The sequence below is a fragment of the Dermacentor albipictus genome, chromosome 7 (assembly GCF_038994185.2).
Source record: "Dermacentor albipictus isolate Rhodes 1998 colony chromosome 7, USDA_Dalb.pri_finalv2, whole genome shotgun sequence".
NCBI classification, from domain to species: Eukaryota; Metazoa; Arthropoda; class Arachnida; order Ixodida; family Ixodidae; genus Dermacentor; species Dermacentor albipictus.
This window is the reverse complement of record NC_091827.1, coordinates 99618644-99633636: the sequence shown is the minus strand read 5'-3', so window position 1 is coordinate 99633636 and position 14993 is coordinate 99618644. Positions and strand designations below refer to the sequence as shown.

The window sequence follows — 14993 nt, the reverse complement described above, 5'->3', positions numbered from 1 at the left end:
ACAAAACGATGACAAGGAACGACACGCGTAGTAGTGGCCTACATAATAATTTTGACAACCAGAGGCGTTCTAACGTGCGGCAAAAGCTCTGTACACGCGCGTCCATGTATTTCTTGCGCATCTGAATGTGGCCCCGCGGTCGGACCTCGAACCAATGATCTCATGCTGAAATGCAGAACGCTTAGCCACTGAGCTACCACGACGTGTTGCCCTTTACTTTCCACCCACGAGGAAACCGCAGAAGCTTTTTAACCGGCCAGTTTTGAGCGTAATTTTTGCACAACTGGAGAGTCCCAGCTTAGACTCCGAGCGAAAAGCCTGTTGTCAAAGGAAATTCTTTGCAAGGACTTCTTGCTACTGGTCGCCGCCTTCGAGGCCTTTTCTTTGTCTGTCACGATTACCGTATTCCAGTACTTAAGAGCGGACGGCCTCGTGAGTGCAGGCGCGGAATCTGTTTCGCTCGAGACGCTCCCGAGACCTTGGCCTTCGCGACTTGTACGAGGCGTGTAACGGTTCGTGCATCGTATTTCTTTAATCTAAGATGTCGGCGAGAAGGGTGAAAGCGTCCCGCTTCCGTGGGTCTTTGACCGCACTTGCGTGCGCGTATCTTAAGGGCTAGCAATAGAGACGCTTACTTGACCGGAAGGGCCATTCCCGTAAACATTCGGTGACGACATGTCAGCTCCAACGTCTTCGCGTACCGTCGACCCTTCGGATGGTAACTAGGGGAACCCCCCTTCCTCGTAGAGCGCTTATCTCACCGTTATCTGACGCTGGGTGTCGGGCACGGTTTCGGCGCGGGGACACTCGATTTTCTATCGCGAGCCGACCGCACGAAGTCGCCGCACGATAAACGGGCTCCTTCGCAAAGGCGAGGCGAACGCATCCGCGCGCACCCATCCCTGTGCGGGCAGCTACGCGATGGACGCCACGGGCCGGCCCAGAAGCACTGCCTCCTTCGCGGTTGGCGCGCGGATTTCGGCGCCGGTGCTCGCCGCCCTGCTGCTGTTGCTTCTCTCGAAAACCGCCGTGGACGCCGCGTCCTGCAAGGATGAGCGAAACGAGGATGTTGAGTGGTGAGCGCATTACCCTCTCCGAGCAGCGTCTTTCATTGTTCGTGCGTACGGGAGGGCAATCTTGCTGTGCGACTTTAAAATGCCCCCAAATGTTACATTAGCAGCGCAGCGCCCCACTGCGTTACAGGCGGCTTTGCGTCAGCGTTTCTAAGCTGCGTCTTGATTTGTTGCCCCGTTTTGAATACCAGTTGCGTTTTTCCTTCGAATATTACATATCCAGCTCACTTGCGACACCTAGAGATGCCATCTTGGTTCAGTGCTGGAGATATTCGCCTAGCTAACGGCTCGGCGTGGTACTTCAGCTGTTTGGTGACAGTTATGGTACGCAAATTTAAATACAAGCACACAAAGTGCACGTACATCCACACGCACTCATTCTACTCACAAAGTCTCATTAGGACCCGTAGTTCTAAAAGAAATTTAGAATCGCTTTCGTTGGCATGCAACACGCAATTAGCGGTTTTGCTCGGGCCAAAAATGTCGCACAGTTTCAAGCTAGAGTCATGGTACATACAGTTACAACGAAGCCACTAGAGATCGTCTGTCTGACGACTATCAACTGCAGTGCCATAAAACGTGTCTTTATATCCAATGAACACATCTGGAAAATGTAATTATCCCCATAAAAAAGCCTGCAGCAGTGCATAGTGTGGTTAGGCGACTGAAAATGGACAAACGTAAACACAACCAAGAGAAGTTGCTACATGAAAAAAAATGTCATCGAGTCGCACGATGTCTAACCCACCAAAAGATGACAGTGTTTACCATTACAAACGGTGAGCTGATTGCGTAATCAGCATGATTTTCCTTTCAAGTCGTGGGGAGGACTACCTCCAAAACAGCTGAGCTCGAGTTAATCTAAGGAACACAAAATGGTTGTAGGACGATGCTCACTTTATCAGCACTGGCCGAATAATAGAAGCATAAGCTTGCAGCTAACATTGGGACAGGCCGATTTGCCTCAATGAAGGCAAGTCCTGTCAAATTTCTCTTCGCTCCCCTTCGACGTTTTCCTTGTTCGTCAACTGCTTGTCAACAAAATTTCTGGATTGTTACGTGGAGTCCACATGTTCAGTAGACGTCTGCGGCCGCGCTGACATTCTTTCTTTCTACGACTTCAAATAAGCAAACATAAATGTGCTCGGAAGGAATGACATACATCACAAAGTGTAATAGATGCAATGGCGCGAAAATAACAAGGACATGAAGACACACCACAGGTGCCATTATAAGTATTTTAACAATGTACCAGCTACTTCACACCTAACTACTATAAGTATCTTAGCGCAGCATGTACACAAACCCATCTGGATTATGCAACAGAGTGCTTCGCAGTTGATGGAAAATTTCTCCTCGTTCGGAGGTAAAGCCTGGAGCCACTACATTTCTGAAATGATAGCTCTACATATGCTGAACTACCCAGGAGGCTAGTGCATGGCAAGGTGAAGGTGAATTGATCGACAAATCGAAGAGGTGGAACAGGCTCCTCAGAAATCCCTTGTGTTTTCTTCCATCTACGTTCCACGCTGGGGTATACTGCAACCTCGAAGCTCTGTCAGTTGTGGTGATAGGCTGGCCAGTCAGGTCCAAAAGTGCTATTCAATGTGCATTCACCTGATGCAACTAATACAAAAAAATTAAACAGGCCGCCCTAGTGCAGACTTTAGAAAGACTAAGACGTTACCAGACTCGTTCATAGTTCATGCGCGCATACACTCACTCCACGGCAATAATTATGTGCTTGCTGTAATTAAGACACCTGGTCAGGCTTTGTTTCTTAAGTCGATAAATTGGCCATATGAATTTGTTTTCTTGCCAGGACCCTTATGACATGCAGCGTAGTTGGCATATATCGAGGTCACAGTATATCGTGTTTGCAGCAGAAGCTGGGTTATACAATTGCCTGATTTAACACCAGAGCTGTAAATTGCCAACATTCGGGATACCTTGCAGTGGTCATTAAATACGCATCCCATCCGTTTAAAAATTGTCGATCCCCACACGCACACTACGGCAGAGTAAAGTCAACTGGGGATCACATGGAGAAGTCCGAAGAAGCACGCCTCTTGGACAATCTCCCGTTTTTATACATTTAGGCGCAGGAATTATGCAAATAAAGAAAGGTGCACCTGAGAACACCCACACACAATCACAACAGGAAAAAGAAAAAAAAAGGAACAAATACAGTACTTAAAGATCGAGCAACTGAAACTCTTCGATGAATTGATATAACATCCCAAAGCAACAGACAGACAAGGTTTAGTTTTTCACGTGTAGCTTTGTGGAGTGTATCCCTTGAAATTAACGCAATGCATTAAAACATTGCGTTAATGCGTGAGCATTCACTGGCGAGTACCCTAGCCCCGTCCCGCGGAAATTGTAATGCCTGGTGTGTGCACAAAGATACGTAATTTGCAAAGATAAAGCATTTAATAGTTATAATGGGGTAAATGTATATGACAGCATTATAAGCGATAAAGAACGATATCCATAGAGGTGCACAGGGCTCCTTAGAAGATGCACGGTAAAGCTTATAGTAGGATAAAAAATTACGTACAGCGCGAAGTACAAGGACTGCGAGAGATGGCCTACACTGCTCTTACTTGGACCAATTGAAACTCGAGGGTGGGTCAACTTGAAACTATGGGTTGGGTCAGCTTGAAATTTGAAGATGGGCCAGCTGAAATTTTGGGGTGGGCCAATTTGAAATGTGGGGTGGGCCAAATAAAATTTGGGGGTGGGCAAAATTAGATTAGGAAGTGGGCCAATTTAAATTTGGGCCTGGGCCAACTTGAAATTTGGGGTCGGTCAACTTGACATTATTTGTTCGGGCAACTTGAAATTTGGAGACGGGCTAGCTGAAATTTGGGGGTGGGCCTACTTGTAATTTGGAAGTCGGGCAACTTAAGATTGGGTGGCTATGGTGTTGCGCCGCTAACCACGAGATCGCGCGATCGAATCCCGGCAGCGACGGCCGCATTTCGATGGGGGCGAAATGTAAAAACGCCCGTAGCCGGTGCATTGGGAGCATGTTGAAGATCCCTTTGGGATCAAAATTAATCCGGAGTCCCCCACAACGGCGCGCCTCATAATTAAATCATGGTTCTGGCACGTAATACCCCTGAATTAATTACTAATTAAATTTAGGGGTGGGCCTACTTTAAATGTAGGGTGCGCCAATGAAAACTTGGGGTGGGCTAACTCGCACTTTGCTGGTGGGCGAACTGAAATATCGGAATGGGTCAACTTGAAATTTGGACGTGGGTTAACTTAAATTTGGAAGTGCGCTAACTTGAAATCAGGGGGTGGGCCAAGTTAAATTTGGGAGTGGACCCGCTGAAATTTGGGTGTGGTCAAACTGAAATTTGGGAGTATGCTTACGCATACTTAGACAAGCCCAGTCGTAGTGACATCATAGCTCCGTCTCCCGGTCAACCTCGCTGCCTTGCGCACCTGTTATATATATATATATATATATATATATATATATATATATATATATATATATATATATATATATATATATATATATATATATATATATATATACGCCAAGTGACTATGGGTGGCGGTTCATCTTCCTCCGTTTGACCCGCGTGACGCCTTCTTATCGACTGTTCTATCTCGCGACGCTTGCAGTAGTGCCAACGGCGTTATCTGCGCCGAACAAACTTCCTGATAGCTAACGGCTCCCCCGGAGCACTCGGAGACGAGTATAGAAACGCAGACAAGAGGAAATCAGGAAAAACATACTCAACGTGAGGTAAACGTACACAAGCGATGCGTGTGCAGTGAATGAAAACGGTTTGCCCCGACAACTATACGCAGCAATCCGCCGGTCACAGCAGCTGTATATTCTTCGTAGTGTTTCCACAGCCTCACAAGTCATTACGCAGTACCTGTACCTTAGTTCACCTGAGCGTAGCCTGATGATATTGCCTTGCGTGCTAGGAGTCGAACAAACAACGCTTCGTTCTGTATAGTTTTCTTCTATTTTGTTTTTATTCCACGCAGAACGCAATCCTGAAGTGGCTATTCGATTACCATATCAGTGGCTTAATACACCGCTCATCTCCGCGTGGCCCAATTGAGGAGACAAAGAAATCTCGAATTCATCACTGTGAACTGGCCTGGATGTTGTATTGCATTAGGCTACAGACGCACTGGCATTTTCAAATAATGTAACCGAAAACACGAATCCAGGGAAAACACGAAGGCGGAAGATGGAAATTCAAGACTATGAGCAAAACGAGAGCAAGGTAAAAACGGGGGCCAGCGTTTCTACAAGTGGGCTTAGTCTTCGTTTTTTTTTTTTGGTAGCGTTGTGTGTCGGCCGATTGACGTGTCCTTGCAGGCTCCTTTTTTTCGTGGATGGGGCCTAGGCGACGGGAGGGGGCGAATAACTGCTCTGTTGGAGCTCTGGCTTCCAACAGAGCAGATAATCCCCCCTTCCCGTCGTCATTGCCGTCTGAAATTTTATCTTCCATTGTCGCGCTCATATTTGTGTACAATACAACGCGCAGGTGCACGTTCAGTGTTCTTCCATTTTATTTTTCCTTTGGCATTTTTGGTGCTGGCATCGTCTGTCGGGGTGGGATGGTGCCAAAAAAAAAAAAGTTATCGCAGGCAGCCGTTTCGAAGGCAACGCCTCAGGGCTGTCCGACTTCATATTACACCATATGTTCAGCGATAAGGCCAATGATTGAATAATCTATTACCTCCAGGCGTAGACAGAGTAACTGGTGAAATCTATCGCCGGAACAAGAGCGTAATGCTGTACAGACGCACGCCCTGCATTCTTTTCAGTGAACGTATATTTCAGAAGCATTGTCTGTGGTTGTTTTTTTCTTTCTGCTCCCGCGACAGTCGACAGGAGTTTCGCACAAAGAGAACGTAGTCCTTGAGGCATGAAGAAAAGGAAGAGGCGAATAAACGATACAACCGTGCCTAAAATAAAGCACCGACAGTGAGTTGAACGTTAGCAATTTTCAGCAGGACATGAAAACCTTTCTTTTTCTTAAATGGTGTTTTGATCATACCGTTGTTAATAATTTGAGCAAAGAGCTTGTACATTTTACGATTTGCATTTCGTGATGTTAAGTTTACATGAAGTGGGACAGGCCTGCGCCCCAATCGGCCAAAGAAGTATAATTTCAGCGGAAGTACTGTACTCACGCGGTCGAGAAAAAAAAGGTTCGGGTCGTTTGTTTGTTGTTTGCTTATTAATGCGAAATGATTATATGACTCATGAGGCGGGAAAGCTGGCGTTGTCGGCGATGGCCTCGCCACGAAGGTTCAAAAAGTCAAGTGAGCAAATCGAGGCAGTTGATGACATCAATTAAGGCGAATTAAGGCAGGTTTGATTAACATATAGTTCATTACGGCACTCTAATCCACGACCACTAGTAAAAGTCGAGTCAAAAAATTTGGTTGTTAATTATTGTGAAATTAATTAAGAAACAGTTAATTAAGAGTGTTAGGACACTTGAGTCCACGACTTTTGGTTCGAGTCAAATCCTCGACCTTTGGTGGGAGTCGAACCCACGACCTCTGGTGTTAACTAAGGCGAAGTTAAATTAAGACGACTGAAAAAGCATAGGCATCACGCGGCGGTCACAATGCTCTCGCATTCATCTACGAAAGCATGACTAAGTACCCCTTGAATTTTTGTATTCTAGATCACGGTACATCCCAAACAAAATGGGTCAGCCAAACAGCGGGTATGGACACCTGAGTAAGTCCTGCTTACAGCACCTGCCATGCGACGAAGTGCATTGACTCTTTGCTCTGATACAACAGCCACAACACTGTCAACCGCGCATCGCCACTGTAGCATGCGGTCGATGGCGACGCCCAGGAAACTAAACACTAGTTGCTCTACGAAGGGAACAAAAAAGAAAGCTGACGCTCTTGCACACCTAGCGCTCACATGCGTCCCAAAAGTGAGGGTGCCAAATATTTTTTCAGAACTCTAGGGACGCAATCCGCAATCACCTTAGGGCGATCCACGAGACTCTTCACCAAGCCTGTGTGATCGATGAACCTACTCGCGAGGAAAGGACACTGTTGTACCGCATCAGAACTGACTCCACATACACCCCACCCCGGCTTGCTTATTTGAGGCTCGATGCTGCGCTTCCCCACTCTGTACTTTCTGTGGTGATATCGGTGACATCGAACATTTAATTCGGTTATGCTCGCAATCCAACACAGAAATAAAACCGATGGTAGACAGCCTGCAAAAAAGTGGTCTTACGCACAGGACCTGTGAAGACGTTGTCTTCCCGAGGGCCCGCGGCAATCGGGAAGAGAGTGCAACAATTGTTGATTGCTTTCCTGCGAGACACGGGGCTCCTCGACACCTTGTGACACATCCCTCATCTCAACTCGTGGTAGGCTCAGGTGGAACAATTGCCGGCTATGTATGCCAAGCTAACCCCGCCTGGTGCAACACCACCATCACCACCTGAGTCCTAGTTCCCTGCAACAAGAAAACTATACAAAGAGAGTGAGAGATGCAAATGAGAGAAAAGCGGGAAAGTTAACCAGAGTTAAAACCTCCGGTTTGCTACACTGCACTAGGGGAAGGGAAAGGGGAAGTAAACACTGAAAGAAGAGAGTGACAAAAATAAAAGCGTGAAAAAAATATGAAAAGGGACAGTATTTCAATGTGGTATGCTACCTCAGGAACATATTTCAATAAAGAACTACGTGAAAATGCATAATCTATGTACACGATAACATGAAAACAATAAAACACCAGCACGGTTAACCTCAAGACTATTGAACATTGGGTACACTTAAGGACATAGATAAAAAAGTACGCAGAAATTCCACAGAAAGCAAGCCGCATCCTATCTTGTTAAACAGCTCTCCCAATATTCGTGCAGGAATTCGTGCAGGAATTCGTGTAAGGTCATTCACAACATCTGATACAAGCTAGGAACTATGCCAATACAGTCGCAAGGTTGTCGATGTCTTTGACGAACGCGCTCCGTCTGAACGGGTGTCTGGTGATTTGTGCTAGACGTGCGAATTGTGAAGCAACAATTCACAGGAAAATACGACGAACAGAGCGCACTAGAAGGCTTCTAGGAATGGCCACAAGAGCATCATGCCAAATTTCGGCAGCTATCCCGTCTTATTTTGGCAACCGACGCACGGAATGCAGAAACCGTGCCGCAAGTGAATGAGTACAAACAAGACTGTATGTACGTCTTGGGCAAACAGCCCAATACAGACACGGGCAAGAGATAAGACAGTGATGGGACAGACGCTGAACTCGCCACTGAGAACTTTATTGATATGAAAACAAACGTTTAAACGCGAGCAAGGCATACAAACTCTCTTGACGTTGACCGTGTCCTAGAAAACTACGAAACTGATGCGCTCAGTAAAAACCAGCAAGAAAGAAGAAAGGGTTGAACGCTCCGAAGAGCCACATTCAAACACTAGTGTTGTCACTAAAGGCAAGATAGTTAAAACCAGGGCAAAAAGAGTTCTGCGTCTCATACCGTACACTACAATCCGTCTGTTCTTCGTTAATATTCTTCTTTAATAATGCGTCACTGCTGCGCAATCACAGTGGCAATGCTCTAATAATTACCAGCCTACCCTCAGAAAAAGACCGAAAAACTGACACTGACGTGAAAAACACCTGACATGTGCATGCTCTCAACACGTTTTTTTTTTTTCCACAAAAGAAATCCCACATATTGCGCGATTAACGCCATTTGCCTTGTCTAACTTTTCGTAGACATGCAAGGGCTCGTGTGCGTTTTAGTACAGCAGTTACTATGGGGACATTCGATGCGCTTCTGCAACATCGCCGTTGGAGTCGGCGTTGTCATGCTGTTCTGCCAACGACGCATCCCGGGGCCCGCGCGTAAAGGATTGGAAGGTCACCAGAGACACGAAGTACTTTTGGCTAAAGAATTTCAATGCTAATTTAGTGGTAAATGCGAGAGAAATGTCGATATCATTACGTCGTGTCGCTTCGAGGTCACACATCGATGACGTGAACGCGTTCACCACAATGCAAAGTGTTGTTCAGGAGCTCACTCGACACTCATCCTGCCTCTTCGAGGAGCTGAGTGAAAGTGTGGTCCGGAGCAGACCACTGCGCATTGGGCTACACACACACACACACACACACACACACACGCACACACACACACACACACACACACACACACACACACACACACACATATATATATATATATATATATATATATATATATATATATATATATATATATGTATGTATATATATATATATATATATATATATATATATATCGAAGGACAACATAGGGGACATTGCTTGTGCTTAATAAATGAAATAAAGAAATTACATTAATGGACATTAAAGTGGATGAAAAAAATGGCTGTGGCTTAGCTAAGGTTAAGCCCAGGATGCGAAGCATACTAGCCTTTATTTTAGTTGTTGAACCACTGTTTAGCCTGGTGAACTGCTGTTGCTTGGCTATATTTGATTCGGCTAGACGAAGAAACAACTCATGCGTTACTCTGCTTCGCCTTCAAGAGTGGAACGCGACAGCGTTCCCGTCGACCCGCCAAGGGGTGTAAGACAATGGGCTACTGCGCAGCGACTACGCGCCCCGCATTGGACGCGGTGAGCGTCGAGCAACGCAGCGTTCGGCGCGGCAACGAAATGTGCGCCTGAGCCAGCGACGCACGCCTGAGCCTTAGAAACAGCTCGTTTCTAAGGCAACACCGCATTCACTAGAGGCGCTTTTGTACCGCTTTGAAGCATCGTACTCGTGGCTCAGTGGTAGCGTCTCCGTCTCACACTCCGGAGACGCTGGTTCGATTCCCACCCAGCCCATCTTGCAAGAGTTGAGCCAAAGCCACCTAGAAAATCAGTCTCTGTAGCACGCCGCAACCTTCGCTTCTCATTCCAACGAGCAGCTCTGTCTCCAGGAGGCATCTCACCTCGTGAGTGTCTAGCAGAGGCAAGCGCAGCTGCCTATATACCGCCGCGAAGCCGCGAGCGACGGCGCGAGTTGGAGCCCCGTTTCTCCTCTGTCGTGACGTCATGGTGTCACGTGGTGTTGAAGGCGACACCGCCGCGCCTGAGGAGCTGGGTTGAGCTCTCGTAATATGCTTCGCATAAAACTACTTGCCGCAGGTGGGAACCGAACCCACAACCTTCGCATGCGAAGGTTGTCGGTTTGGTTGTAGGTTCGGTTGTGGGTTCGAAGGTTATATATGTACCACGTCATCTCCGTACTTCCCGCACATTCCCTTTCTTCCACTGTGGCACTCCTAATGGCAACGCATTAAAAGCGACGAAGTGACGCGGGCGCACCATCAGGCTCCACTCAATCGGCTAAGCCGGAGCCAGGGCAGCGTTCTCGCTGCAATGGCTCCGGCATGAGCGTTGTACGCTTACAAATCAGCGTTCCTGCCGAGTATCCGTGCGCACCGTGGTGAGCTCAAACTCGTGTAATCCTTTCTTTGAGCGCTGGCGAAAGTCGACGGTTCCCCTTCCATTTCATCGCGCGCACCACAGAGATGCGACGCCCGCAACGCCGCTGACACCCTCCTCCTCACGCCAGCGTTCTGAGAAGCTTTAGTGAAAACAGTAAACTTTCCTCTCGCTTTCAACGCTTCGCCATCGGGGGAAAATGGACTTCTTTTTTCGCCCGTGCGTGTGCGACAAGCAAGCTGCTCGAAGCAAAGCAGACCATTTTGCCGCGGCATTTTGCATAAACCACTCCAAACGTGACAGGCATGGCGATGTAATTATGAGAGGGGAAATGTAACCCTGTTTCCCCCCAGTTCAATATATTCCAAGAGAAGAGAGAGGAAATATGCCAAGCATTTTCAATAAGCAACGTGATGCTAGCAGCGCCCTTCCAAATATGGCTTATAATTCGCGACAATTCCTACACTTCACCGCTTCACATTACGGAAATGAAACGTCAAGGCTCAGAGCAGGCTTTATTTTATGTCGCACGCTGTTTCTGGTGCGCATGAAAGTGGCTCAATGCCCAAATGACGTGCCTCGCTTATGTAATCATGGCTATTTAGATACTTGAATATTTACGTAGATATTTATCTCCTGGGCACACGGGCCTCCGCAAAACTAAAGATGAAGACTGAAAACGTGTGGTCATTAGCTATGTCACCGATGAAAAAACAATAACACAAAATAACCAGCCCACATTCATCAAATCAGAGAGAATATAACTTGGCATAGAAAAAGGCAAGATGTATGCACTGAAAGCAGGCTAACGTCCTCAGCAATTTCCATAATATAGTAAAGCAGCTGAAGAATTCTACCGGGTGTTCAAAATTAACCCTTATGGTTTTCTTAAATTTACGCACTCCGAGGCACGCGAACACCACCTCCGCAAATAAGCTATGAGGCCAGGGGGACACAAAATGAGATGATAATTATCGCTCTCAGCAGCACAATGAACTAAAATTTATTAATTTACTTTTTGTTGACTGTAGATAGTGGGTATGTTCCTACTAAAAATTTAGACGCAGCCGTGTTACTACACAGTATCACTTGGAAGAATTCTTCTAGCGTGTCTGTGCTCCGAGATATCCGACTCCAATTTTTCATTGTTCGCATGATTACGCGCGCAAGAGTGTGACGATCGGCGCAAGGCTCCTCCCTTATGTGACGCGGCTGTTGCGTGCGCCGTGTAATCTGACAACAGGGCGAATGCATAGGCATCGATGAAAACTGTTCCCCTTCCCCTCCCGCCTGGCGAAATCAAGATATGACAGCGTGGTGTGCCGAGCAGTTGTTGCTCTCGATTTCAATAACACTTGTAATACTTGGAAAACAGCAGTCATTTCTTTTTGCGTAGCCCAGGCCGTTGCCCAGGCAATGACCATGCCGCTCGTCTAGTCGCCATTATGCACGCGCACTGTGCCCTTCGGCTTCGCTCGCGCCATTATCTCAGTATGGCAGCTGCCGCCATCGTTACAGGCTGCGCGATCGCGTGTTACGACAGAGGTTCCGGGTTCTTCGATTTTTTTATTTCGCCAGCGGAGATGGGAAGGGGAACAGTTATCATCCTTGCCTATGCCTCCACCATGTTGCCGGACTAAACGCCGCACGCACCAGCGATAATTATCATCTCGCCTTGTGTCCCCCTGGCCACATAACTTATTTGCACAGGTGGTCTTCGTGTGCCTACCAGTGACTAATCTTAAGACAACCGTAAAGGTTAACATTGAACACCCTGTATACTGACCTGTGCAGTACCCGAAAGAGCCAGACTACCTTGGAAGTAGTGATGAACAAGATTTAGAGGCTGCTTCCATACCTAGCGACGAAATTACAATGTCCTAGCAAGACCTGACACGGAGAAAAAAAAGGCAGTAGAAGATGGAATAATAGTCGATTTAATGAAAGGGTGGGGAGCGATCATGCTTGAAAAGCTTGCAGCCCTATATACGTAATGCCTCATGACTTCTAGCGTGCCAGAGAATTGGAAAAAATGGGAACATTATACCTATACATAAGAAGTGAGACGTTAATGAATTGAAAAATTATAGGCCCATTAGCATGCTTTCAATATTGTATAAAATAATGCCCAAGATAATTTACAAAAGAATTAAGGCAACACGGCTTCAATCAACCAAAAGGCTGCCTTAAGGAACGGATATTCCACAATGAATCACATTCATGTCATCAACCAGGTAACTGATAAATCTGAGGAGTACAATCGACCTCTCTACACGATTCTAATAGATTATGAAGAGGCATTTGATTTAGTTAAGATACCAGCAGTCATATAGGCATTGCGTAATCAAGGAGTACCGGACGCGTACGTGGATATCTGGGAAATATTTACAATGATTCCATAGCTACCTTGGTTCTCCAGAAGAAAAGTAAAAATTCACCTATCAGGAAAGGGGTCAGACAAGGAGACACAATCTCTCCAATGCTATTCAGCGCATGCTTAGAAGAAGTATCCAAGCTATTAGAATGGGAAGGCTCATGAGTAAAGATGGACGGCGAGTATCTCAGCAACTTTCGGGCTGCAGATAACATTGTCCTGTGCAGCAAAACAAGGGACGAATTACAACAAATGACTGAGCACCTTAACCGAGAAAGTGTAAGATTGCGGTTGAAGATTATTATGCAGAAGACAAACATAATGTTCTATAACCTCCCAGTGAGGCTGTAATGCTGCTTGAAAATTATCATTAATTGAATCTTTTACGCGCATATGTCTTCTCTACGCACAGAACACCTCCCTATAGTCAGTTCGATATTTCTATTGTCAGTATATTTTTACGCATTTTTACAGCGATCGGTTTTAGGCCTCTATACAGCCACGTTACATCTACTAACCGAAATACATCAATCTATCGACACCTCAATACTATTTCTTGGCTCTCTTTGGCCATATCTCACCTTGCGCAATTAAACACTCTACATCATCATTGTTCTATAGCCGGGCAAGAGAACAAGAATTCAGGAGTGACATTCAGCCTCTAGAACTGTACAGGAGTACATTTATCTAGGTATATTACTCATAGGGAACCTGATCATGTGAATGAAATATACAGGAGAATACAAATGGGTTGTAGTGCATACAGCGAGCATTGCCAAATCCTGACTGGGCGCTTACTACTGTCGTTGAAAGGGAAAGTGTACCATCATTGGATTCTACTGGTTCTAACATATGGGGCCGAGAAGTAAAAAAAAAAGCTCGAGAACAAGTCAAGGACCGCGCAAAGTGTAATGGAAGGAAAAAAGTTAGGTGTAACGATAAGAGACAGGAAGCAAGTGGTTTGGATCACCGAAAAAACATGGATACCCGATATTCTAGTTGACATTAAGAGAAAAAAAATGATGCTGCTGGGCAGCCTATGTACTGAGTAGGGTGGATAACCGGTGGACCATTAGAGTTATAAAATGGGTGCCAAGAGAAGGTAAGCGCAGTCCAGAACACCAGAAATCTAAGTTGGGTGATGAAATTAGGAAATTTGCAGGCGCAAGTTCGAATCAACTAGCGCAAGACAGGAATAATTGGAGATGGAAGGAAGGAGCCTTCGTCTTGCAATGCACATAAAGAGATTATGATGATCAGTGTACACAAAATTCAACAGCGAAGGATGCTTTGTCAGCCTGAGAGAGAAACGTGACGCCCGAGCAACCAACTTGTCAACGGCGAACTGATCAAAAATTGCAACTTAGTTAAATCCTATTTTATTAGGCGCTTCAGCCAAAGCTTACCGTCAAAGTGGAAGCTGCACTTCTCCAAACAAACGCAACTGATCAATCAAGATATCCAAAAGCAACGGCAGTTTTCTAGCTTCGAGATTAGAGGGAGCTTCCGTCGACGAGGAGTGAACTGCGCCCAGCACCGTTGTGGTTTCGCCATAAATTGAGGCACACTACAGTCGATGACAACCTAAGAATTGAAAACAAGCTTCACCCACAAAAACGCAGTGTACATGCCCAGTCACCCTTGAAAGAAAGCTGGGGTAGCTGCAGTCGTCTCGTAGCTAAATGACATTGCCGCGCTAAATTAAATGCTGGGCTAACTTGAAAGTAGAGGCCTCGTTCCTTGAATTTAAACTATTGCCTTTGGCTAAGCCATTACATCAGGATCACCCATGACACTAGACATTCCCTATCACCCTAGACATTCATGTTTCATCCTTAAACCTGTGACATAAAGCAAATATGTACGAACAAGACAGCTTTTTTTTAAACACGCCATACCGCTCGCCGTCTGGAAAGTAAGCGAACATTCTTGCTTGTATAGAGTATAATTCCAGCATGTGCGTTGAATCTGACTTCATTGTACGGTCTCAGCGGGAAAAAAAAATATTAGCACAAGTGACTGGTGGCCGAAACGGCACTTCTATTTTCCAAAGCAGGGCTGGCCGTCCAAAAAGATTTTGCCGCTCTGG

At 46.1% G+C, this 14993-nt stretch overlaps 1 protein-coding gene across 1 annotated transcript in view; it reads left to right on the top strand.

The window, feature by feature from the left end:
• The first annotated feature begins 798 nt into the window (after nucleotides 1-798).
• The window catches only part of LOC135916839 (deoxyribonuclease-2-alpha-like), a 34618-nt gene continuing 20423 nt past the window's right edge, over nucleotides 799-14993 (top strand). Inside the window, exon 1 of the mRNA XM_065450269.2 lies at nucleotides 799-1076. Within this exon, the coding sequence (XP_065306341.1) occupies nucleotides 922-1076 (155 nt within the window). The 5' untranslated portion in view covers nucleotides 799-921. The remainder of the gene's footprint in view (nucleotides 1077-14993) is intronic.